The 26,866-nt window shown below is 41.2% G+C and overlaps 2 protein-coding genes across 3 annotated transcripts; one reads left to right on the forward strand and one right to left on the reverse strand.

Annotated features, from left to right (window-relative positions):
- Positions 1-1,144: 1,144 nt before the first annotated feature.
- slc35e1 (solute carrier family 35 member E1) lies at positions 1,145-15,352 on the forward strand. 2 transcript variants are annotated; one of them, XM_034706911.1, is made up of 6 exons: positions 1,145-1,568; positions 4,523-4,593; positions 10,070-10,207; positions 10,780-10,905; positions 10,999-11,256; positions 11,443-15,352. In XM_034706911.1, the coding sequence occupies exons 1-6, from the start codon at positions 1,241-1,243 to the stop codon at positions 11,668-11,670; spliced, it is 1,149 nt and encodes a 382-aa protein (XP_034562802.1). In that variant the 5' UTR covers positions 1,145-1,240; the 3' UTR covers positions 11,671-15,352. The 2 variants fall into 2 exon arrangements, with proteins under 2 accessions (XP_034562802.1, XP_034562804.1); XM_034706913.1 differs by having other exon boundaries at positions 10,999-11,244.
- Positions 15,353-16,873: 1,521 nt separating this feature from the next.
- On the reverse strand, positions 16,874-23,513 carry LOC117808488 (prostaglandin E2 receptor EP4 subtype-like). The gene is made up of 2 exons (XM_034678240.1): positions 21,596-23,513; positions 16,874-17,738 (listed from the first exon to the last, which is right to left on the reverse strand). The coding sequence occupies exons 1-2, from the start codon at positions 22,697-22,699 to the stop codon at positions 17,409-17,411; spliced, it is 1,434 nt and encodes a 477-aa protein (XP_034534131.1). The 5' UTR covers positions 22,700-23,513; the 3' UTR covers positions 16,874-17,408.
- Positions 23,514-26,866: the final 3,353 nt, after the last annotated feature.

The following is a 26,866-nucleotide window of genomic DNA, read 5'->3' on the forward strand; positions in this document are numbered from 1 at the left end:
TCCTTGGTATACTTTCTGCTACTGAAGCTTTTGATCATTAACTGTTCACTAACCCTAAAATTAGGAGTCATCTGGCAAAAAAAAGGCAGAAAACTCTTTAAATTTTCTATTTTCAAGGTTTTATTTAAAGTTTAGCGTCTATTTTTGTTGACATTTTTTACTATAATGGGTAAAATGTACTATTTTTAGATAACTTTTGTCATTCAACTTTTTTTGTTGCATTTTCTCTCTTTCTTTGTTCACCACAAGTTAAGATAAGATAAAATAAAATAAGATAAGATAAGATAGTCCTTTACTCGTCCCACAACGGGGGAATTCAAGTGTCACAGTAGCAAAGAAGACAGTACAAAAAAATAAAATTAAAATAAATAAATAAATAAAGCAAACAAGAGCCTATAAAGACCAATTATTAAAAAGTTATTAGCAATTAAAATTACAATTAAAGAGGTAAAAAATAAGCATATCTTACAACATATATATATATATCTCTATATCTATATATATATATATATATATATATATATATATATATATATATATATATATATATTATTGGTTATATAGTCTGACCACTGCAGGAAGAACAGACCTGCGAAATTGAATTAACAAATTATATATAAGTAATGAAAAAAAACAACAAAGAGAAGAAAAATAAATAAATACAAAAAAATACAAAATAATAATAAACAATAATAATAATAATAATAATAATATTAATAATAATAATAATAATAAACAAATAATAATAATTAACAGTTCAAACAAAAAGGAAGATTAAAATGAGAAAACAAGGTAAATAAACAAAAAATATGAACAATAACAACAATAACAATAATAATAATAATAAGAAGAAGAAGAATAACAACAATAATAATAATAATAATAACAAAAACAATAATTACAATAATAATAATAATAATAATAATAATAATAATAATAATAATAATAATAATAAATATTTATAGATAACTTTAAAAAACAACATTCTGGAAGACACCACACGACCCCCCACTTGTGTCTCGCGACCCCTCAGGGGGTCCCGACCCACACTTTTGGACCCCCTGCTCTGATCGAAGCTAAACTGTCATATTTCCCATACGCTGCCTGTGAATGTGTTTTATTTTGAAAGTCTGAACCGGATGTGTCTTCTTCTTCTTCGTTGGTATTTGACGCTCGGAGCGGTCCCTCCCCCGGTGGTACGGACTCTCTCTCCCGGTGCCTCGTCACTCCGCGCTGGAAGATGGCTGCGGCGGACCGGCCCCCGGTCAGGGAAGGGATCCGGATCTTCTTGCTGTGTGTGTGTTGGTACACGGTCAGCTCGGGGGGCAACATCGTCAACAAGATCATCCTGAACGGGTTCCCGTACCCGGTCACGGTCTCTCTGTTCCACATCATCTCCATCGTCGTGTTCCTCCCGCCGCTGCTGCGGGCATGGGGAGTCCCAAAATCCGAGCTGCCGAGCAGGTACTACCGCTGGTACATCCTGCCTCTCGCCTTCGGGAAGTACTTCGCCTCAGTGACGGCTCACTTCAGCATCTGGAAGGTCCCCGTGTCATACGCGCACACCGGTGAGTGTGTGTTAGTGTGTGTGTTAGTGTGTGTGTGTTTAATAATAAGAACGTGAGGCCACCTGGAGCGCGTGAGAGCAGGAACCTGATGATGTGTCTGTCAGCTGAGGTTAGCTGCGCGGCTAACGCTGGACTACCTCCACGACAGACGGTTTAACTTCCTCCCCGGACCCGGGTTCATGGAGCCTCCTGCGGGTCTGGGAAAAAGAGGCTTTAATGAGATTTATTAACTCGCATTTCTTCCTCTAACTTCTATCTGGACAGCTGGAGGCTCCTGCGAGGAAGAACTAAGTGACACTGTTAGCTAGGTAGCAAACTTCATTAGCGCTGACATGCTACGGCAGGGGGGAGGGTCCAATTCTAAATCTGCTCTGTGTTCAAGAGTTCTTCTTTAACCCTCATCTGAACAAAATCACATCACAGCTCTCTTAATGAAGTTTTATTTAACAATAATAATAATAATAATTTTATTTATAGAGTGCTTTCAATCAAAGTGCTTTACAAAGCTTAAAAACAAATAACAAAGACACAGCACAACATAAGAAACATCAGCCATAAACAGCAGGAAACAGGTGGGTTACAATGTTACAATGTCATTTAGCAGACGCTTTTATCCAAAGCGACCTACATACAAGAACAAGAACAACACAAGCAAAGATCTAGACAAGAGGAAACAAGATCAGTATGAATAACAAAGTGCTTCAAGTCCATTTGGGTGCAGGTACTGCCAAGCAGTGTTAAGGCAATGCACAAAAGGAAATAAGGATTTTTTTTTTTTTCTTCAAAATAAGGAACATCTATAGTGAGGCAACCCAACAATTTAAGATCTTCCATTATCATCATCAACAATTAACATCACCACAATAATGACCAAAGTACCAAGTGCTGGGTCACTCAAGAGCTGAACATAGATTCCCAGAGTAGAGCAGGACAGTGTGAGTCAGCTGTAGCTGGAAGACATGATCTGCCACTGGGGACAACAGTGGAGAACAGTCTAGCTAAGTGCATAGTGCTTCTAAAGGTGGGTCTTAAGCTTTACCTTAAAGCTGGGGTTGGTCGTCAGATTTAGATCCACTTTTTGTTATACTGGTTAAAATGATCTTTATGTCCTGATGGTAATCAATACATGATGTGTTCTTAATAAAGAGGTAAAAAAAAAAGCTGCTATCTACAGCCGGAGTAAACCTGGGAAAACACCAAGCAATCACCGTTTTTGGGGTCCAAAATTTTAAACCAATCAAATCCTGTCCTGCCGTTCTGCCCGCCTCCTGCACGTACATTTCCCCGGCGTGTACTCTGAGTCCCAGTCTCCTGTCTCTGCTTCCCCTGACTCTACTGACTGCCCCTCTCGCTCGACCTCGGGCCTGTCCCCTCTGACCCGATGAGGTGCTTTGCTCGGGACTGTAGTCCGGTTTTGGAGGAGCTCTGAGGGAGGAGGGGAGGGGTTAGATGGAGTCCTGAGGAAATGCTACATTCAAATTCATGCTAGTTTTCCGAGACTACCAACCCCAGCTTTAAGCCGAAACATTGTTAGCTTACCTGGTGTTGAATTAAACATCGCGAACTCTGCCACAGGTTATGTTTATGTTTATTTATTTGCATAATTAAAAAAAATATATACAAGAAAATACTTACTAACAAAATTATGACAATCTAATCAATAAAATAAAATAAGAGAAGTAACAGAACATTTAAATAAAATCCTTTTAACATAATCAATAAAAAAAATACACAAGAAAAAAGAACAAACATGAATCATATACAGAGCAGGAAGAGGGAGAAAACTCAAAGAGCTTATTTGAATATCACAAATTAATAAGAAAATATTAAATTGACACACATGTACAAATACAATAGTTGATATTAATAATTAAATAACACAAAAATATACTAAGTTAGCAAGTAATATAAATACAGTTATTACATTAGCATAATTCATAAGTGGAAAATATGAATATGAGGTTTATGGATCCCTGTCTTCAAGATTTTATACAAGGCATAAAAACCCCTTTATATGAAAAAAGGTTATGATAAACCTTAAAAGCAACAGTACAAGATGAGTATAATTAAATAAGTGGCTAAATGTTTTTATAACAAACCATGCCATCTTCAGTAGTTGAGTCTCATACCACAGATCTTTAAAGAAGTGTATTAAGTGCACCTTGCAGCTCAACAGCACAACTTAAATAAGGACCAGTGGGTTGAAGCACCACGTCTCTAACACACTTACAAGATTAACTCATTTCTGCAGGACTGACTTTAGACTTCCATAAAACCCGTGAAAACTCACTATCTACCCTTTAAGAATAAAGTGCAAGTCAGACCTCCTCTAAACCAAGTGTTCCCAAACTTATCAGCCTGAAACCCCCAAAATAAAAGTGCCAAAGACTCTCGACCCCCTCTGTCCCCTGAGATTATTAAATGTTGCTTCATACTTAAGTTTGCTGGTCTGCAGAAAATGAGCCTCCTGCTGATGCTTTTGTTAATTAACACTAACATCAGGAGTCACCTGGCAACAAAGAAAGGCAGAAAACTAGTGAAATCGTTTTATTTGTAAGATTTTATTTCAAATGTTCTGTTCTTTGTTTATATTTTTGCTCTAATGGGTAAAATAGGCAACTTTAGATAACTTTAGAATAATAAGAAGACATCTCTTGACCCCCACTTTGGGAATCACTGCTCTTCACCACCTTCAAGATCACTGGTTAGGATTTACGGCAGAGCTGTATACATAACTACACAGACGATCACATCAATCTTTAAGTCTGACACCTCACGGTGTTTGAGTGATTGAGTGACACAGGTTAATTGTTTGATAAAGGGGTAGTCTTGGCTCTGACGTCTGTGTATGACACAAGATATTGTTTACTCTCCCTGCTTTCTTTGTCAGTTATTCTTGTGTAACAAAGACCCAAAGTTAACACGATCCTCCTTCTGTCTTTCTCTCTTCGCAGTCAAAGCCACGATGCCGATATGGGTCGTGCTGCTATCAAGAATAATCATGAGGGAGAAGCAAACCACAAAGGTGAGTAGGATTGACTCAGCAGCCGAGGCATAAGGCCCGCCCTGTTCCTGCCTGCTCCTCAGAGTCTGAGAGGCAGCAGTGGTGATGTGGCACCGTGCTGCGCCTGCACTGAGTCTCATGTTACGGCCATCTGCGGGGGCTTTTGTCCCTGAGGATGATGGGAGGAGAGAAGTTAGGCGGGGGAGGTTCTGTCTTACCTGTTAAGTCCCTGAAATCACTTCTGCTTCTCATGTTCGAGGAGCCACCCGAGTCTGTGTTTATGTCTTATCTTTAATGCAGAGGGGATGTAGTGTGCAGGTGGGGGGAAGGCGTCTGCAGGTATGTTCATTTTTCCGGCCAGAGGAACTTTACCCCGGAACTACATGCGTTTCAACCGACAGACCCAGGGCAAAAAAGTAGTCCAGAGGTAGATAATCTCCCCCCTACAAAAGCCCCTGCTAGGGGGGTAGTACTTTTCAAAAGCCCCGGAGCTTTTGGGGGGCGGGGCCTGCAATGCTGAACGTGTCTGATTGGTAGATTAACCTCAGTGTTTTTATTCCTCCCTCCGTCCACAATAACATCACACACATCTGTGATTCTCTTGATTTCTCTTTCTTTCATTAGTTTTTATTTGTTCTATCTTTTTTGTATGTGTGTGTACTTTTCAAAAGAAGAAGCTGTGATTCTCTTGATTTAGCAGCTTGTAACAGTAGTCTTCTCTCAGCCCACCGTGAATGCGTCTCTCCTCCCGGTGTTCCGGTTTTAAAAGTGCCCCTGTAAACTGGAGACCTTCAGCTGAACGTGTCAGTGTTTGTGGAGTTTACACAGCTGTTGAAACACAGAGGGAGTTCCTGGGAATGCAAACTAGTTTAGTTTTTATTAAGATTTCAAAATATCCTCATCAGATATTTAATGATAGTCTAAAGACGTTTATGAGGGATGCATCCGTCTGAGAGTCTCCAGTTAACAGGGTCGCTGTTTAAACCAAAACACCGGCCGATCTCTACCACAGCTTTTTGAGTTCAAAAGGATTTTAAAGCCGTGTTGAAACGTCTTTGCTACTCTTCATGCTAACAGGCTAACTGTTGTGTTGCTCATAATGATACCTGCCTGTCCGTCTGCTTCTATGGTGTCACCTGTGATGAATTGCATTCCTCTTTGTGTTACTGCCCTCTACTGGTCTGGTGGTGTAGTGCATTTACTTTTTTTTCTCCATACATCACTGGCCTGATTTACACAATCTACCCGGGACTTCAGCCCGCAGTCAAAACGCAGACAACAATGGGGGACCAGGAACCTTTTAGTTCAGGGGGCTAAAAGGCTAACGGTTTCCCCCTCACCTTACAGTCTGTGGTGTCAACAAGCAGAAGCTAAATGTGTCTGAACTCTTTTTCGTGGATTTATTTGACATGACGTGTGATCAGTTTGTCTCTGGTGTTGCTCATGTTAGTGGAAGTTAATAACCGTTGTGAAGGAGTTTTGGCCAATCAGAATCAAGCTTCTTACAGAGCTGAAAGATCAGTAAGACAGCTGGGTAATAACTGTTGTAACACCTCTGCTCCTCTCGGCTCTTTCCTCTGGTTGTTGTGTGAACAGTGTGAACTGTAGCTAAACTAAAATACCTATTCAGATATAACAGAACACCACAGACCACGGCTCTCTGCTCTGTTTCATGAGACATGGAGGTGTGGGCAGTATTTTCTGCTCTGTTGTTGAGTTGTTAAACCTCATTATCTGAACTTACTGTTCTGCAGTAATGTGAAAAACTGGTTCTTAACATCTGCTCTGAAGATTAAAGTTAATGTTCCGTCCTCGTTGGCAGAGAATTGAACATTCAAGGTCTGATGACTGAGAGGCAGACCTCTGAGTCTCACATGAGCCCGTCATGTTTACTTACAGTGGGCAGGCTGCGTTCACAGACACAGAGTGTCAGTGTTGATGACGTGTTACTTTATGTTACTAAGGATCCTGTTTGAGGAGCAGAGGGCAGCTTACAGACAGTGACACCTAGTCAATATCATAAAAGTCATTATGGTATCTGTCACCAAGATTTCAAATATGAAAAAGAGACCAGGATGTTTAATTCTCTCGTGTCAGAGCACGTCTTCAGAATTGGTTTATAGTTTTGCTCAGAGTGAAATATGACTGCTGAAGATGCAGTTTGTTTTCACACTTGATAATGAACTTCAGATTATGTTTTCCATAACTTATAGATTCTATGAATGATTTAATTTCTATTTGTTTGGTTCGTCTTGATTTAATCTCACATCTTTAAATAGTGAGCATCACCACTAACATCCGCAGCAATGCTTTGCAGATAATCAAACTAAACCCACAACAACAGAGAGACAGGAAACAACAGAAATGGGTCAAATAATAAAAGACATGATCATAAAAATTATTAGAAATAAAATAAAATGAATACAGTAAAATTAATAAACCAGAAAGCACAATAAAAAATCAGTTAAAGTTAAAAAGATGAGAGAAATGCAAAGAATAAATACATGAATTTAAAAGATAAATAAATGAAAAAATTATAATAATAAAATAAGAGAATAAAAAAAAATCAATACAATGAAAATTAATTAAAATATAAGGATAAAAGCAAAATTAAAAATCAGCTCAAGTTAAAAGGATGAGATAAATACAATAAATAGATACATTTAAAAATATATGATATTAAAATAATAACACAAAATTAAAAGAGAAGAACCAAAAATTAAAAGTAAAATAAATACAAAAAAAATTAATGAAAAAATTAAGGTTAGAAAGCAAAATTTAAAATCAGTTAAAGTAAAAATATGCGATAAACACAAGAAATAAATTGATAAATAAATAAATGAAAAATTTAAAAGAGAAGAAAAAAATATTTTGTAATTTATTTTTTAGCCCTGGACTGCATTATAATCATTGTTTTTACAACATTTACTTATCCTATTTATTTCAGGTATTTATCTTATTTATAATTTTACTTTTCCACCCTTCCTTATTTTATTGTTTTTCTGTATTGATGTTATTTATTTTATTATCATTATAACACCTTTTTAATCTAGAAGGTAAGTCTTAAGTTTACTTTTAAAAACACTCAGAGAGTTAGTTCATACTTCAGGCTCATAAAAACAGAAAGCTCTCTCTCTCTTTGTGACGAACCTTTAAAAGGGAAGCGTTGGAGGACCTCAGTGATCGACAGGAGGAAATACCACATCTCTGTGTAATCTGAACCGGTCTAATACAGCAGCCCTGCCAACAGCATCAGTCTCTACAAAGCTCATTATGGAGACTGAGAGTGATTAAGTCCTGCTAACAGCAGGAGAAGAGAATTCAGCGCTCTAATGAGTGAAGCTGCTCGTTTTCACTTTGGCCTGCAGAGAAACAACACAGCAGAAGAAGCATGAAGTCTGTGTAAGCTCCGAGTGCAGGAAACCTTCAGGACGACTTATCAAAACAAGTCTGAGTGCCTGAAATGGGACAGAAATGTAGGCCTCTACCGAAACACACCAGACCTATCTCAAATCTCCATCTTACAGAGTTAAAACAGGACAGTTTACTGAAGGGAACTGGAGTTAAAGTGTGAGCAGACTCTCACATTGTGGATGTCTGTGTGTAAATCATTATAATGGTGTTGTTTCCTGAAGCTGCTGCTTCCTCACAGAGCATCCTGTTTCAGAAGTTTAACCATTAACCGGTGACCCAGGAGGCGGGGTTTAAAGACTCAGTCAAAGTTATTATTATATTCTCCCTCTGCGTGTCTAGCTCAGGAGAGGAGCGGGTTAACACGTGGGTGCACAAGTGGCTTTCATAATTACTGCAGGTCTCCATCATTCTTAATGATCCTGTATTTCTAGAAATGCAAATGAATCTTAGAATAGATGTTCTGATACTTTCAGAGGTCTGAAACAAAAGGCTCAGCGTGTCCGGCTGCCTGCAGGTGGATGAAGATGATCCTGTCATCGTGTGTTTCCTGACTTAATTCAGCAGCTTCAGCAGGTCTTAACACCCGGCTGTGGACACGTTGTAAAGCAGTTTCTCCTTCTTTGAAACACTTTGAGTGTTATCTCACTCAGAAGAATGTAGGACATGTCACTTTACATTTTTAACAAAAGCTAAAAATGACTGCCAGCCTTTTAACATCACACTCAATACTCATGCTTCAGCCTGTTGGAGTTACTGAGGGGAACCTTTATGGATGCTAAAGGCGTTTTTCGACCGGAGGAACTTTACCCCAGAACTACGTGCGTTTCGACTGGTGGACCCAGGGTCTAACTTTAGTTCAGGGGTAGATAATCTCCCCCATAAATAAGCCCCTGCTAGGGGGGGTAGTACTTTTCAAAGGTCCCGGGACTTTCAATGCTGAACGTGTCTGATTGGTAGATTAACTGCAGTGTTTTTATTCCTCCCTCCGTCCACAATAACATCACACACATCTGTGATTCACTTGATTTCTCTTTCTTTCATTAGTTTTTATGTGTTCTATCTTGTTTGTATGTGTGTGTACTTTTCAAAAGAAGAAGCTGTGATTCTCTTGATTTAGCAGCTTGTAACAGTAGTCTTCTCTCAGCCCACCGTGAATGCGTCTCTCCTCCCGGTGTTCCGCTTTTAAAAGTGACCCTGTAAACTGGAGACCTTCAGCTGAACGTGTCAGTGTTTGTGGAGTTTACACAGCTGTTGAAACACAGAGGGAGTTCCTGGGAATGCAAACTAGTTTAGTTTTTATTAAGATTTCAAAATATCCTCATCAGATATTTAATGATGGTCTAAAGACGTTTATGAGGGATGCATCCGGCTGAGAGTCTCCAGTTAACAGGGTCGCTGTTTAAACCAAAACACCGGCCGATCTCTGCCACGGCTTTTTGAGTTCTAAAGGATTTTAAAGCCGTGTTGAAACGTCTTTGCTACTCGCGCTTATCTCCTCTCACGTGTTGATTCAGTGAATCCATCTGTGATGAAATATAGCACCATCTAAAACAGCGCCAGCGGAGTCTCTTCATGCTAACAGGCTAACTGTTGTGTTGCTCATAATGATACCTGCCTGTCCGTCTGCTTCTATGGTGTCATCTGTGATGAATGGCATTCCTCTTTGTTTTACTGCCCTCTACTGGTCTGGTGGTGTAGTGCATTTACTTTTTATTTCCTCCATACGTCACTGGCCTGATTTACACAATCTACACAGGGCTTCAGCCTGTGGTCAAAACGCAGACAACAATGGGGGCACAGGAACCTTTTAGTTCAGGAACTCTTGGTGGAAATGCATCTTAAAGCTAGAGCTGAATCAGATCAGTCACTTCAGACAAAGAGATATATTTATTCACATCAGAAAGAATCAAGAATGAAAGGGAGAATTGGATGCAGCTCTTTGAGAGACAAAAAGGGGAAATATGAGACAAAGTCACACAGCTAAAGGAAGTTTTCTTTGACTCCTCTGGTGCAGCGATGAGTTTTGATTATCATCGTTCTGTTTGTGTCCTCACACGCTGACTCCGCGCTCTCTCCGTCCCAGGTCTACGTGTCGCTCATCCCCATCATCGGAGGAGTGCTGCTGGCCACGGTGACCGAGCTCTCCTTTGATGTCTCGGGACTGATCAGTGCTCTGGCCGCCACGCTCTGCTTCTCTCTGCAGAACATTTTCTCCAAAAAGGTAACTCATTCCCAACACCATCACGTCCCACATGATCCCCGGAGGGGCCGGCGGAGGGAGGGTTTGAAATGTTCCTTCTTTGTTGTTTGATACGAAACACCTGAAACTGAAATCCTGGAGTTTGGTTTGAAAAGTGGAACTTCAAACACAAACTCTTCTTTATCTCTTTCAGCTTTGATTTTGAGCGGTGGATCTTTACTTTGATGATCGGTTATAAAGAATGATACTTCTGTTCTTGTGTTTATAAATACATCAGGCTTCTGTTTGAAGAGAGATTATTTTACCGAGCTCCTAAAGTGACATGGACAGAGATAAATAATAATGAGGGGAGGATGGAGCTTCTAAAATGTGCAGCAGGAAGTCAGAAGCAACTTGTTGATAAAACTAATCTATTCAAACTGATAACTGAAACAAGCTGTCGGCTCTTTGGACATCAGCTCTGAGTTAAGGCAGAGAGTTATAATACCTTCAGTGCTGGACAATCCCCTCCTCTGATTGGTCGGTGCACTTTAACCCTTAAACTCCGTCCACTCCCTTCATGTCTAACTGCTGTTTTTCTCCACACATTAAAGGTGCTGCGTGACACGAGGATCCACCACCTGAGGCTGCTCAACATCCTGGGCTTCAACGCCGTGATCTTCATGCTGCCCACCTGGGTCCTGGTGGACCTGTCTGTGTTCCTCGTGAACGGAGACCTGGTGAGTGTCAGCTGATCAACCAGCTGTAATAAAAGGCGCTCAGAGGTACCTGGATTGATTTGTGACCCTGAACGCACCCTTCTCTCCCCACAGTCCGAAGTCTCAGAGTGGACGAGCACCTTCCTCCTCCTCCTCATCAGCGGTTTCTGCAACTTTGCGCAGAACGTCATCGCCTTCAGCGTGCTCAACCTGGTCAGCCCGCTCAGCTACGCCGTCGCCAACGCCACCAAGAGGATCATGGTCATTAGCATCTCGCTGCTAATGCTGCGCAACCCGGTGACGCTCACCAACGTGATGGGTATGATGACGGCTATTGTGGGGGTCTTCCTCTACAACAAGGTGAGTGACCAGGTACAGAAGCCCAGCCCATCAGCTGATAATAGAAATATTATCATGCTGTTTTTTTTCTTCTTCATATTGATTCATGTGTGAGTATTTGTTGATTACAGTGAACGTGATGATGTATGTAAGGGACACCTTATTAGCATGTAGCATCTCTGTCACTGAAACCTGTTTGTCTCTGACCTCCGCCAACAGGCCAAGTACGACTCCAACCATCAGAAGAAACTGCTCCCAAGCGCCAAGCAGGACCTGATGTCCTTCGACAACCCGGCGCTGGAGAAGATCCAGCCCAACGGGTCAGTGCCTTTCCCCCACGGCTCAGAGCAGCAGCACAACTGGAACAACGTGCTCACCGACCACTTCCAGTACAGCCGGCAGGCCTACACGACAAACTACAGCGGCAACCACCAGTACGTGGTGTAAAGCAGGAGCGCGTCCTCGCTCAGGCTCGCCGTCATAGACGTTACCGTGTGTGTTCGGGGTCTCTCTGCCACCACACACCAGACTGAAGACAAGTGCTGTTAGCTGGGGGCTTCGGAAGAATGAGACGAGTCCCTCTTTACGGGCCGGTGACGTGACCTCTCCCACAATCCTCCCCGTGTGAACTTCACTCTCTGTACGCCGTTATTTATTTATTCCTTTGGTACGAACTGTTTGGGATCATCCGAGACAGAAACCTTAAATCAGCTGATTTCAAACTCTGAGGACAAATTCAGACGTTTCACCCGACACGTAAAGAGCCACAGCGGGCGGACAGTCAGAGGTCGATTCTTCACTTTCAGACGACGGAGGTCAGCTGTAGTTATTTACTTAACAAGAGTCATGATTCATGTGAGGAAGGACGCTCAGAGGAGGGGGGCCTTCACATTCAGGTTTCTGGGATCGTCTCTGTTCTTCATCAGGCATCGTGACGACATGACGAACATGACTCTGTTAAACGAGTCCTGTTACGCTTAAAGCTAGTAAAGATCACTTCCTGGTTCAGGTGCCTGATGGAGAAACATTTCCAGATTCCAAAAACATCCATGCAAAACAAACATGCTGTAAACGTATTGCTTACACAGATCAGTGAAACTTCTGCTGCTGTCATGAATCGTTCTTTTCTGCACACACACACACACACACACACACACACACACACACACACACACACACACACACACACACACACACACACACACACACACACACACACACACACACACACACACACAGAGCCCAGAGTCTTTGATCTGAAACAACCCGTCAGTAAAACACAGAGTGAGACGAGTTCTGTCACAGAACAGTCGGTGACCTCCCACAGATCGCTCCTGAAATGATCCGCCGTGAAGCGTCCTCACAGTTCACGCCGCCGCCGCCGCGCTGAGAGCCGCGAGGATGATTCACGTCTCTTCAGGGCTTCTGTAAAATGTACTTTAGATGATGAAGGCTTTATTTTGCAGTCACAGAACGTAGCAGGAGAACCCGTTTAGAATCCAAGGTCGTTTTTTAAACACTGATTATTAATATTTATAGATCTGCGAAGCTCCTCAGGCAGAGTGAGACCTCTCCTGTCGGCTGATTCCGTTCAGCGTCAACCAAAGCTGCTTTCTTTTGTCTCTGCTTTGTTTTTCAATCGAGGGCCCGGTTTGCACATCATGAAACAGCTTGTGACTCTTTCTACATCTCTGGTGTTTGATTAAAAGCCTGGTCGCTGCACGGAGGAGACAAATCAACGTTTGGTTGGTGTGATTAAAGATGAAACTGTAACTCAAAGCAGACGAGAGGTTTCGTTCTCACTCGTGATTCTGTGCTCTGAACTAATTCTGCTTTATTTTGAAAAGCCTTTTTTTTTTTACTACTCGAGGAACTGTTCAGACTCCTGCTTCTTCTCCCTCCAGGACAGCTTCTGCTTTCTCGGATGCACACTGAGCATCTCACCGCAGCAATATGAAGATTTAGCATTAATTTGTGTGTGCAGCCCGACTGTGTCAGCGTCTGGAATGAGCTCCTGCTTGTTTTATTTTGTAGGGACAGTGCACATCTAATTGGTGCAGGAGTGCCAGTTGTAGCCGATGAGCTTCTTTTTTTTTTTAAAGTCGTGGACGTCGGTGAGGAGAGAGTATGCGGTTAAATATGCTAATTGTAATATTTTTTTAGAGTACTATTTTTGCCTTCTTTGACGAAATCATAACTCTGTCGTGATATTTGGTACGAAAAAAGAGATAGTGTCTCTATCAGTAACTGTCTGTTTCCCCTTTTGATGATTTTTGGAGACGTGGCGAGACGTGTGGACCGCCTCTCTCAAGCAGAGACGGAGGTAACAAGTCCCCGTTTTTTAGAAGAAGACAGACCGATTTCAAAACGTCCTCCAAACTCTCAAAAGTCCATTTTTTTGTTCAGCCTGTTTGTTCATGCGTTCATATTTGTATGCTGTGGCGCTGCATGCTGTGGTGTTACACGGGACTTCCACCAGATCCGTGTCCGGTCCGTCTCCGTAGCCTCTCGCCTGTCAACACCCACCGGTTGCGTTTTCAGAACTCATTTCAGCTGGAGTCATGTGACCGAGGTTTTCCCGCTGTAATCACTGAATCAAGGATTCTCCTCCTCCTCCTCTCCTCATCCATGTTGTCTTTCTGGTCCTCTGAAAACCTCTGACCTGTTGACTCCAGGCCTGGCTCCACTCTAAATTACATTTTGTTGTTGTTGTAGTTAAGTGAAATACGATCTGGTGATAACACAGAGTGTTTTATTCTGAAAATTAACCGGATGTTTTCATTTTGTTTTGGTGAAACCTGACTTCCTGTCCCGCTCCATCTGCTCTGTTGAGATTGATGCGTCGAAGTCTTGTGTATCTGATCCGGAGGGGTCCAACCTGCTGGATCAGAGACGCAGCCAGAACGCAACAGAGCGGATCCAGTGGAAGTTAACACACTGATTAGAATAAAAACCTATCAGATCCGGTGCTGTGACGGATCAGAGACGGATCACAGTTTCCTGACACCACAGACCGCAGCTTTAAAAAGTGAAGGAGTGGATTCAGCGTCCCTCAAACTTATCAGCAATCAATTAAATCAATTAAATCGATCAATGTCTGAAAGTTAATCCAACACCACGTCTCTGTTTCCTGTTTTTAAATCATCCATCACCGACGTTTTCTTCCCTCGACTTTGAAATGTGATGAACTTCAATGTAGACAATACTGCGCTCTGAAAACCTCTCTGGATATTTCACTGACAGCTTCAACTCTTCATCCAAAACACAGACGTATACGTTCCTGTAAGTCGTCATCAGAAGGAGACTTTCAGAATAAAATGATGCAGTATTTCAAAATAAATTCAAGTCAGATAGAAAACCAAGTCTGTCAGACTGGAGCAATAAATCAGAGGACATTGCACGTCTCTTTTTAGGTTAATGTGTTTGTGTAAGAAGTCAATGAAGCTGCAGAGAAACATCCAAACAAACTTCAACAGAGAAGTTTCTCAACACTTTCCTGAGAAAAGTCGACCGTCAGTCTCGGGTGTTTCCAAACTCCCCGGGTCGTATCCGGACTTTCAACACGTAGATGCATCATAGAAAACAACAACGAGCTCTGTTTGAATCCGTTCACTCAAACCGTGCTCGAGCAGCTTCTCCTTCATCTCCTCGTCTTTTTATTTTCTCTTCTTCTGTCATGTTGCCAAAAGCAGAGTCTGTAATCTTTGTGGTGCTGATGAGCTGCAGCACGGAGGCCTTGTTTGCAGGTGAGCAAGATGTAAACAGTTCATAAACGACGACGACGTGTTGTTGTTTATGGATTCTGAAATGATTGTTTATTTGTGTACAGCGGGAGGAGAGAGCTCTAGATTGATTAAAGGAGTGAGCTGATGTAAATGACTGAAGGAGGAAGAGGAGGATGAAGAGGAGGGGGGGGGTTACTTTGTTAAACTTGTACAATTATTATTTTTGTGCGTCTTTAAAAGATCTTCAGAGTTTTTACTTAACCGATGTTTATAGATTTTTATTTATGTGTCCAGGTACAAAGATGTTGTACAGAGGTGCAGCTTTGCACAGTCTCGTGTGCTTATGTTTAGTAAATGCTATTTTTCAATGTTGGGGGAAAATAAATGCATCATGGAATACTGAACGAGTCCACTGTCTTTAGTTTTAAACTGAAAGCAGATTTTACTGTCTTTTTATGAACCTTTGACTTCAGTCAGGTTGGAATGTAAACCTTTTTTTTTTTTATCTGTGATTTTAAATGTTCCTCTGTTTTTGTATTTTGTGTGGTTTAAGTCAAACTGGTCTCAGATGTGCTGACGTGAAGCCTCAGGCTTGTTCTCCTCTGTTTGGTGGTGGAGGACAGAAGTTCCCAAACTTTTCAGCCTGTGACCCCCAAACTGTGGAGTTGCCAAAGACTTGCTGTCTTTCAAAGTGATTAAATGTTGCTACATAACTCATTTAGCTGCAGAGAATTAGCCTCCTACATGCTCATGTGGCTGTTTCCTGTGCTGTTATGAGTTAACCTGCTGCTACGGAAGCTTTTGTTCATTAACTGTTGAATAACTCTAACTTCAGGAATCATCTGGAAACAAAAAAAGGCAGAAAACTAAGGAAGAAAATATTATTTGCTTTTTATTTCAAATGTAACTTACTATTTTTGTCAATATTTTTATAAAGAAGGGTAAAATATACAATTATAGATTATTTAAAAACCTTCTGGAAGACATCTCTGGGCCCCCCAGGGGGTCCAGACCCCTACTTTGGGAACCCCTGGTGTAGGAAACCATTTTTTTTTTTTTTTTTAAAGAAGAATTATATTTTATTTTTGATTGTATTAATTTTTTTATAAGGAAACCAAAAACTTTTGAAAATTATTTTATTTGTATTTTATTTTTAATCATTCATTTATTTTTGTTTTTTTAAGGAAACCAACTGCTTTTGAAATCAAATTTTTTGTTTAATTTAATTTAATTTAATTTAATTTAATTTTTTTTTATTTTTTAAATTATATTTATCTGTAAAAAATATTTTTACAGAGTGTGCAGGTTGGATTTACTGTAGAAACACTGTCAACACTTGGGGAGCTTCTTGTAAACTTCAAAATCCTTCAGTCAGCACAATCCCACGATGCTAAAGTCTCCTCTCTTTATGTCCTCTTACGATGAAGCCATGAAGTGATGAACATATGTTCAAAACCAGCTGCTGAAAGGTTCATTTATATCTGCTTGGTGTCATTGTCATCAGACTTTGAGTGTATTTCTGCCCCCTAGTGGCCACAAATAGTTACTGCAACAACAAACTAATTTTCCTGGAGGCACACCAAAGTGAGGAAGACTTGTGAATCACTTTCTGCACATGTTTACTGTCTGCATTCACAAGAAATCCTGGTTCACTTGTAGAAGCTGTCTCTGCAGAACTTTCAAAGTTAGACGGATTCTGCATCAAGGAAGGTCTACAGAGACTCCTGAAGGTGGAGTTCAGTCACCACCTGCTCCATTCTCACAGTGTTAAAGTTACCTGTGTGTTTACCTCCTGCAGGGCTGCAACTCCCAGAACATTCACACAACACTCAGTTCAGATGGGATCATTCAATTCAAACAACTGAAAACAAGTTTTATTCAAGACCAAAAGAGAGGGGACGAATGAAGACAGAAGACACCAAAGATCGAGCTGGAGGATCTTTAATGCAAACATCCAACAGCCATGTTCAGTCAGAGCTTCATATCAGTGTTTAAGACGTTTCTTATACTACACCAAAGAACCTGATGAAGTTCTCCTTGGATCCCAAGAGTCATTGATCCTCTGAGCTCTCCAGATTCACATACAGGAGCCGTGAACCGACCCTGAAGGAAAAACCTGGTTCCTGAAGAGAGGAAAAGTGCAACCACAGTCATGTCTTAGAGAGGAGGCATGAGCTGCAGAGGAGCAGCTGAATGAAGCACTCAGTCTTTTCTGTCGTTCTTTAGTGAGAACAACAGAGTCTCATATCTCCTGTTTCCCCGCCAGCGCTCAGATCAGCCTTTAGCTCATGTTGAATAATAATCCAATGAGATCTCGGAGCGTCCCATCAGCTGTGAGTCCTCAGAGTCCTCACAGTGTTTCCATCCCACCGTCGACAGCTCTGAGACGACGTCTCCGGCTGCTTGCAGAGTAAGGATGCAGCAAACATCCACAGGTTTCACACACACCTTCAGAGGGTCTTAAGTCTGCTGGAGGCTCTCTGTGGTGTACGGAGTGAACTTGACGCTGACAGGAACCTGCGTGATGACGTTTGTGTTGAACATGAGGCGTGTGAGCACGTGGCTGTCCATCAGTTCAGGATATAACAGGTGTCTGTGTGGAGTAGGAGGCGAGCTGCTGCGTGTGCTGCTGCCGTGCCTCGATAAACTGAGTAACCGTTGGAACAGAGACCTCCTGAGCAGGATGTAGATCCAGGGGTCCAGGATGGGGTTCACAGCGGCGATGCGGATGGCAGCCAGGTCAGCTTTGTGGTCGTCATTCGGCATGAAGCAGTTTGCAAACACACGAATCTGAAAGAGAAGAAACATTTATTACTTATGTGGATTTATTTCTAATCAGAGTTCAGCAAGAAATACTTCAATGACAAAATGTAGGAACATCAGGAATTCACAAAGTTTTTATCTTATATTTGACCCTGGGGTGAGATAGATGTTCACTCTTGTCCAGGTTTTAAGTGTTTAGGAACAATGAGGAGTAGATTTCAATCATTACTCTGTTTGTGGACAGTATTTGGATTATGACCAAGAAGAACTCTGGTATTTAAGTATTTAGCTTAAAAAAGAAAAGCCTCATAACTTCTCCCTCTTAATCGTCTTCTGACCCTTCAAATCTCATCCTCTTTGAGGGATCCAAACCATTATACACCCTCTACAAACAATCACTGAAAACTCTGGATAACAAAACCAAGGAACTACCACCACTGTAAAATCATTCAGAAATATAACTTAATGACCTTTGATGGTTTTATTTGTTATGCAGATATGTGTCTGATTCTAAGCTAATTCATGATCAGGCCCACCACTACTTAAACAATGTGTGTTACTCTGCAGGAACAATCTTAGGGAGACCAGGGCATCAGCAAGAGGAGACTGTTCAGCTACACTTAAAGGTGACATATCATGCAAAATGGACTTTTTAATGGTTCTCTACCTGAAATCTGTGTCCCTGTCTACAAACCCCCCGAGAATGAAAAGAATCCATTCTGCCCCTGTTCTGATTTCTCCACCTTTCTGTAAATGTGTGCTGAAACCAGCCGTTTCAGACTTCAGTGTTTTTGTTACGTAACAACAATATCCGGTCTGTAACAGGAAGTCAGAGCTCGGAGCTTGTTCAGCCCATAGACTGTATAAAATACAACTCAACCCCTCCTCCGTTTTTCATTCCCTGCACACGTGTGCTAACAAGGAGCTTAGGAGGGACGCATGCTAGTTGTAGGCTGTCTTAATAAACACAAAGGTCGGTTTTACTCCACACGTCTGCAGATTTGAAGATCTAGTGGATGATTTTTATTTATCATGGATAAGTGCTAGTGCTAATTAGCATAGCCACATAGCTACATGTATATAGCTGTAGCTGTAGCTGTGTACCAAGACACACGTCGACATACTGACAAATAAAACAACAAGAAACACTAAATCTGTGACCAATCCTTCAGAAAAGGTCCTGCAGCCTTTCTGGCAGAGATCGGTTTGACTCCCCACGTCTGCAGATTTGAAGATCTAGTGGATGATCTTTATTTATCATGGATAAGTGCTAGCGCTAGTTAGCATAGCCACATAGCTACATGTTCGTAGCTGTGTACCAAGACACACGTCTACATACTGATAAATAAAACAACAAGAAACACTAAATCTGTGACCAATCGTTCAGAAAGGTCCTGCTGCAGGCGCCTCTCCGTCAGGATCAGATTCTGGATCAGATTCAGAGGGTTGAAGTAACGTGATCTCTGAGCAGCCGTGTATATTCAGCCAACATGTAAACATTAGATCAACGTGCTGGAGAGCCGAGGCACACCCACTTCCTGAGGGGGCGTGGTCAGAGGGAAAACAGAGTGTTCTGAGGAGGACTGAAGAAGAGGGTTTTTCAGGCAGACCAAAATCTGATTTCAAAGTGTTTTTTTGAGCATAAACTTTACAGACATGTTTTGGGGACCTCTTAGACCAATATATGTTGATGAAAAAAGCGTGATATGTCACCTTTAACTTCATTTGGACAGTTTGCATTTTCAGTCAGAGCTCAATCCCGACTCACAGTAGAGACTGTACAAGCCTCAGTGTTTTTAAAAGCAAGCTGAAATTATGGCTCAAGGAAAAACAGTCATGTGATCACTGAGTTAATCCTCCAAATGCATCAAACAAGAGATAATGAAATGTCATTTTAAATGTGTTATTAGTGATGGACTGTTGTTGAGTATGTATTGTTCTAAATGCTATTATGTTTTTATCATTTGTATTGTACATTATTTTACATCTTCCTGCCCAGGGACCACAGATGAAAATTATATGGTGGCCGTGAAGGACAAAACAAATTTACAAAAGATGAAACACTTTTACCATTTCTGAAACAAATTTAACATTCATCTGGCTTCTGACACATGATGAAGGTTTTCCAGAGATATGACAGAGCTTTTACTGAGACATGATGCTGTTTCATCTGAGGTCTGACACCTCTCTCTGAGACCCGAGGATGTCCTAATCTGTAAACCATGTCCATCTCCGTTTGGTTTCTCTCCATCAAAACAAACTAATTGACCCCTCACTCCATCACTTCCGGATCACTTCCTGTATTTGGTACATTCCCTTTCTGTAAAAATGAAATGTTAATTTGTTTCAGGAATGGTAAAAGTGTTCCGTTGTTTGTAAAATTGTCTCCAACTTTGTAAAAGGGTTTCATCTTTTGTAAATTTGTTTCCTTAAATGTAAATTTGTTTTCTTAAAGGCCCTGTGAGGAGTTTTGAACTGGCTGAGAAACAGACTGAAAATGATACTAATGCCTCTTTATGACCTTCAATAGCAAACAAGACCATCAGCAGCAACACTGACACCTTCTCTGGTGTAATTGTTGATGCCTAAAACCGCCGTGAGGGAGTAGGTGTGAGACCAGATGATGGACATCTCGCTTCAGAAACAGCCTTTATTTGACTGTTTTCATGGAAAATAATCACATTGCCTGAAGACAAAGTGATTATTGAAGAAGACAACAGGATGAGGCTTTTGTTAAAAACACTACCTTTGCATGTATAGGACAAGAGATAAGAGGTATCACTTTGTCCACAAGGGGGCGCCAGAATCGATACAAAACAAAAGTTCCTCACAGCAGCTTTAAATGTAAATTTGTTTCCTTAAATGTAAATTTGTTTCCTTAAATGTTTCCTTAAATGTAAATTTGTTTCCTTAAATATAAGTTTGTTTCCTTAAATGTATATTTGTTTCCTTAAATGTAAATTTGTTTTCTTAAATGTAAGTTTGTTTCCTTAAATGTAAGTTTGTTTCCTTAAATGTTCATTTGTTTCCTTAAATGTAAATTTGTTTCCTTAAATGTAAATTTGTTTCCTTAAATATAAGTTTGTTTCCTTAAATGTTCATTTGTTTCCTTAAATGTAAATTTGTTTTCTTAAATGTAAATTTGTTTCCTTAAATGTAAATTTGTTTTCTTAAATGTAAATTTGTTTTCTTAAATGTAAATTTGTTTCCTTAAATGTAAATTTGTTTCCTTAAATATAAGTTTGTTTCCTTAAATGTAAATTTGTTTCCTTAAATGTAAATTTGTTTTCTTAAATGTAAATTTGTTTTCTTAAATGTAAATTTGTTTCCTTAAATATAAGTTTGTTTCCTTAAATGTTCATTTGTTTCCTTAAATGTAAATTTGTTTTCTTAAATGTAAATTTGTTTTCTTAAATGTAAATTTGTTTTCTTAAATGTAAATTTGTTTCCTTAAATGTAAATTTGTTTCCTTAAATGTAAATTTGTTTCCTTAAATGTTTATTTGTTTTCTTAAATGTAAATTTGTTTTGGTCTTGGTGAAAGTGTTTTGCTGATGTAATTTTGTTTTTATAAAATGTAAAAATGTTTTCCAAAATGTAAATTTGTCTCCAACTTTATAAAAGTGTTTCATCTTTTGTAAATTTGTTTTGTCCTTCAGGGCCACCATAAAATTAGCTTACAGTCTGTCTTGACAGTTTTTGTTTTGCATGGCCCATGTCAAATAAACTAATAAATAATAATACATAAACCCAGACCAGTCCTGAGAAGTCTGCACCTGATGTTTCCATATAAGAAAAAACTGAAGCACCTAGTCCAACTTGCTCTAAGATCAAATAACTCCAGAAAAGCCTGCCAGCCTGTAACATGGTCTCCTCCAGACTCACCACTAGTGGAGCTGAGCAGGTCAGAACCACAGCAGAGGTGGTCACCAGCACCGCGATCATCTGCGTCTCTGCCGCGGAGGACAGAGCCCTCCACCTCTCCCGGACGCTGCCTCTGCTGACGGGCCGCTGCACGGTCCTCCTGCGCATGAGCAGTAGAGCTCCACACACCGCCAGGTTCAGCAGGATGGTGCCCAAGATGAGGAGCACGCTGACGGTCCCGTACAGGACGGAGTACGCTGCAGTCAGGGGCTTCCGAGTCCTCCAGTCAATGAAGCACCAGGTCCTGGAGTCCTGCAGCTCGCTGCTCGCCATGCCCATCACAGGGAGGCAGCAGAAGAGGATGTGACTGATGTAGATGAAGAGCAGGAACCTCTGCGCAAAGCCACGGTCCACCCCCCACCGCTGGTAGGTGTAGGGACAGCAGATGGCCAGGTAGCGCTCTGCAGCCATGGCGCAGATGATGCTCAGACCCGTGAGACCGAAGAACAGCAACAGGAAGGACTGGAACCCGCACACATGCTGGTCCTGCAGGACCTGCCCGTCCAGGTAGTTCGCTATGGTGATGGGACTGGCGAGGCACGTGCCCAGGAGGTCCGTGACAGCCAGTCCACACACGAGCGTGTAGAAGGCGGAGGATTTCCTCTCCTGCCTCGAGACTGAGAGAACGATGATCGCGATCAGGTTCCCGAGGGCTCCTCCAGCAAACATCAGGATCGGTAAACCGATCACTGTCTCGAGCCTGTGAGCGTGGACCGGCTGCACCACAGTCTCGTTAGTGGAAATAGATCCGTGCGTAAAGTTCCTGTCCTCCATGCCCAGACGCTCCCAGAGGCTGCTGCTGGTCAGAGTGAAGTCCTTCTGTCTGTGGATGTGGGAGTGAGTTACCTTTTGAACCCCCTGAAGATAAGGGGTCAGAATAAGGGGTATCTTCTCTGGTAGCCTCATCCCTCCTGCTTTCCAGTAATCCACATGTGAGGAGAGGCGGGATGTTTCTGCAGCCTGACAGGGAGGGATGGATGAGCTGAGCGGCTCGGAGAGATGGACTAACCAGGAAATACACGTTTTTTCATCCAATTTCCTCCCACATGAGGATGTTGGCGTCATCAGAGCTGCAACAGGCTGTCAGGAGGTCAGCTGGACTGTCTGCCGAGTAGAGATGGAAGGATGGAGGGGGTCTCTCTCCACAGGCTTCTCTCAGCCAGTGCGACATGAGTCATGTTTGGAGGTCAGATAACTGAAACAGCCTCTAGATGCACACTTGATCTCCTGCTGTTGAAGAAATAGAGAATCTGCATTTGAACTCACAGATGTATTTCAAATTGGGGACAGAAGCCTTTAATATTTTACTTTTTCTTTTTTCTTGCACAGATTTTTCCTCTTTAAAAACTTTCCTCTTGGCTAACAGGTGAAACCCAGACAGCTGAAGGGGAGACAATCTCAGTTCCAGGAAGAGTCAGGCTCCTATTTCCTCTGTAGTTATTACATTCCAGTCTCACACAGAGGGTCTGAGGATGTTGGGACACAGCCCTCCCATAGGGTGGTGTAAAGAAACCAGTGATAAGTGCTGCAACTAGCTAAATATGTCATTATTATTTGAGACAGTTCCAGTTCAAAATATGACTTTTCTTCACTTTTAGTCAGAGTATAAGCTTTGTGAACCAGCTTCAGGTAAGTTCAAGGATCTGTTCAGAGGGAACAACATGAGTGAGTGACACAAACTGCATCTGTCATGAGTTGACCTCTAGTTTAGTTTCCTCCCAGTCTGAGTTCTGTAGAAGTTATCCTTTGTCTTCCTCATGTTAGTGATCCGTGTTGTATTCTCTTGTGTTTTAGTCCAGTCTCTTGTGTTTCCTGTTTTATTGTTTAGTTCTTGATCCCTGTGTTTCCAGCTTATACTTCCTGTCCTTGTGTGTTTCCCTCCTTTTTGATTACCCTGATTAGTTTCACCTGTGTCCTGTGTTTCACACCTGTGGTGATTGCTCTGTGTATTTAGCTCCTCTGTTTCCCCTGTCCTGTGTCGGATCATTGTACGTCTCTCTTGTGTTCACTGTGTTTCATTATCCCTTTGTTTCCTTTTGGATTTAGATTCTTAGATATTTTAGGACGTTTTGTTTGTAACTTTTTGTTCTTTTATAATTAAAATCTTTATTTTCTGCACATGGTATGAAGGTAAATATGTTGCAAAATGCAGGAGCTTGTAGACTTGATGTGAGAACCTGCAGAATACGATTTGAGAACTTGTGGATCAAATATCTGAACTTGTATGTTAAAATAACTACATGGGAGCTTGTGGAAAAAATGTGAACTTGTATTTTGAAAATGTTCACTTGTACAAAATATTCATACAACCGAGTTCTGAATGGGAAGTCACACAAAAAATAATCACACGTGTAGATTGATATTTACAACCACAACTCTGTGATTACAGTCTCTCAAATCGGTCCCTCTAACTTCACGAGTGAGCTTTCTCACATTTCTCACAAACTCAAGACCGACCTTTTTAGTCTCGCTTTTAACTAAGTTTTATTTGTATTCTTAATAGTTTTATTTATTTATTTCAAATTAAGTCACTTTTATTCTACTTTATTTATTTATGTACTTATTTATTTATTTTAAGTTCTTTTAATGGTTTAATATTTTAGTCTTTTATTATCTTAGAAATGTATTTTACTTTGGTGATTTCAATTTCCTGTGTTGAGTTTTAACATCTTATTTTACCTCCAGTGTTTCCTCATTAAGATATCATGAGAGCGTTTCCTCAGTTCATTCAGAAACTTATTTTTATTTTTTCATTTATTTATTTTATTTTTATTGTTTTTATTATTATTTGTTGCATATATTGTGTCCTTAACCCTGGGATTGTGGGTGGGTTTGGGTTTGGGGCTGGGGCTGGGATCTTTTTCTTAATTTATTCTATTTTAAGTTGTTTTTATTTTCAGCACTTGCAGTACATTTACACGAATCGTGTGCCCAACAAGTTATTCTGAGAGCTCAGGGTTTGCAGCCAATAAAACAGAAGCTGAATTCTCCCCCATGACCGACATCATGTTAAAGCCCTATCTTTCTACATTACATTTGAGTAACGGCAAGCTAATAAGCTAGCCTTGATTACCAATAGCAATGTGTCTGTGTCAGCGCAGACCCCGGGAGTGATTAAACACAAGACTATCTTATAAGGAATGGAAATAACCAGTTTTAAAAGAGCAGCCAATGCGGAAGTGCCTTAAACTTGCATTCTTTGTAATGACCAGCAGGGGGCGACTCCACTGATTGCAAATGAGTTGTAGATTGTATAGAACTGATTGTATGAAAAGCCCTTTATAAATAAAGCTTGCTTGCTTGCTTGCTTGCTTGCTTGCTTGATTGATTGATTGATTGATTGATTTCAAAGTGACGAATCTGCGCGCTTGACTCTTGCAACATTTCTTTTAGCAAAAGTTCTCAAATTGTATTCTGCAGGTTCTCACATCAAGTCTACAAGCTCGTGCATTTTGCAACATATTTCCCTTCATACATGGGTCCTCCTCCATTTATCCCATCCTGACAGCATGAAGTCTGATCTCCTACAGGAGCTGACATGCAGAGCAAGAGGAAATGCACAGGGCATACAGAAGCGGGTGTTTTTATAGTTTGATTTTAGTTTTATTTTCATCATCATGAAAGTCCTAATTACCCTCAGTATCATCATAAGCAGGGTGTTGTCATCAACCTAATCAACCAGAGCAGAGGTGTTCACAGAAGAGCTGAGTTTATAACTTTTCTCAAAGGTTCAGGAACTCTGGGTAAATTATTCCACCTCTGTTGAAAGCTCAGTAAAACAACTGCAAGATAGTTTTGATGAGATATAGGCTAAGAGTTGTGCATGAGTAAGGTTGTGGCTTGTGCACATTGTAGCTGTTTGCAGAAGGTTACGGCCTCACCTCCTCTTCTCTGCTGGTTATTAGATTATCTGTAGATGAGTTGGAGTCAGACTGTCCAGGCGGCCATCTTTGTGTTCCTCTTCAGTAACTAATGTAGGTGATGTCACTGAGACTACGTCCATAGTCTTTTACTGATCTCATTCTTGAATAAAATCCCCTAAAACATCCAGAGGTCATCTGTCTGAGCTGCATGTGTGAACGCAAACAGCCGCATTATTCACCCTGACTTCACTCTGAACTTTCCTGCCATCCCTGAGTATCATTTCAGGGTAGAGTTGGAGTGAGCTCATGTGAGTCTGTGTTGTTGTGGTCTGTAGTTTCCCCCTGACTAGCCAGGGTGTTCTCTCCCAAACAGAGATGACTGTAAAAGGTTGTGAGACGAGGAACCAGCTGATGAACAGTGTTGAACACAGGAGACGTCAGTGCGCTCCTTCTGCTCCGACTCTCCTGCCATCACACATTTATCACAGCAGGACTTTAGTTTACAGTGAGGAGCAGCAGCCAGGCCTCTCTCTGTGTGCTGTGGGCCTTAAAAGACAAACACCTCTCAGAGAGGTAGACGAGCTCTGCTCATCTCTGCTGCAGACAGAAGAGGAGGAGGCAGACGAACAACAACAGAGCACTTAAGTGATGCCACAGATCCAGCAGTGACTGGAATGTCCCTCAGCTGAAGTGAATCATGGGGCGTACAGGACGTCCATGCAGGGTTTACAGTTTCTATTACTGAAAGGTAATTGGTCGATTACAAATAGTGTTAGTATTATCTGTGTCTGCTGTCTCTGCAGTGGACTGGAACTGTAAAAGCACATGTTTAATTTAGTGCATGACTAAGCTGCAAAACAGAACACGACACATTAAACTCTAAAGGTTTATTACACGTTTGTCTTTCTGTCCATTAACCCATCACAACACATAAATCACAAGCAAATAGAAAGAGCCTTTTACTGACAGGAGGAAGGTTCTATTTAAGAGAGACTCAATTAGAGAATGCCTTGAAATTACTTGAAAATAGATTAAGAGAGAGAAGGTGGAAGTTTGATTTGTTTTCCTTCTTGAATATCCAACCCAGCAGCTCAGAAACTTAAAGCTCTAATGTACAAATTGTGTTCTCCTTAAACGTGTGAGCACCTCAGTACGGCTAACCCAGCACCAGAGGGAATACTGGCAGAGTAGCATCATGCTAACAGAGCTAACACCGGACACGAACGCCACATTGGAAGGATTTCACCTGCTGGGGGCGGACAGGATACAGGAGAGCAAGACTGAACTAACTGGGGAAGAAGGCCAGCTCAGTCCTGGACCCTGTGGAGGTGGTGGCTGACAGGAGAATTATGGCCAAGCTGTCGTCTCT

The sequence above is a fragment of the Notolabrus celidotus genome, chromosome 2 (genome assembly GCF_009762535.1).
Source record: "Notolabrus celidotus isolate fNotCel1 chromosome 2, fNotCel1.pri, whole genome shotgun sequence".
Taxonomy (NCBI): Eukaryota; Metazoa; Chordata; class Actinopteri; order Labriformes; family Labridae; genus Notolabrus; species Notolabrus celidotus.

What these genes read in the sequence shown, in the direction of transcription:
- slc35e1 (XM_034706911.1), top strand. Translation starts at nt 1,241, where the DNA reads ATGGCTGCGGCGGACCGGCCCCCGGTCAGGGAAGGGATCCGGATCTTC. An exon ending in CGTGTCATACGCGCACACCG is followed by an intron (nt 1,569 to 4,522) that starts GTGAGTGTGTGT and finishes CTCTCTTCGCAG; the next exon opens with TCAAAGCCACGATGCCGATA. An exon ending in TCCTCGTGAACGGAGACCTG is followed by an intron (nt 10,906 to 10,998) that starts GTGAGTGTCAGC and finishes CTCTCCCCACAG; the next exon opens with TCCGAAGTCTCAGAGTGGAC.
- LOC117808488 (XM_034678240.1), bottom strand. Translation starts at nt 22,699, where the DNA reads ATGACGCCAACATCCTCATGTGGGAGGAAATTGGATGAAAAAACGTGT. An exon ending in CCTGCTCAGCTCCACTAGTG is followed by an intron (nt 17,739 to 21,595) that starts GTGAGTCTGGAG and finishes CTTCTCTTTCAG; the next exon opens with ATTCGTGTGTTTGCAAACTG.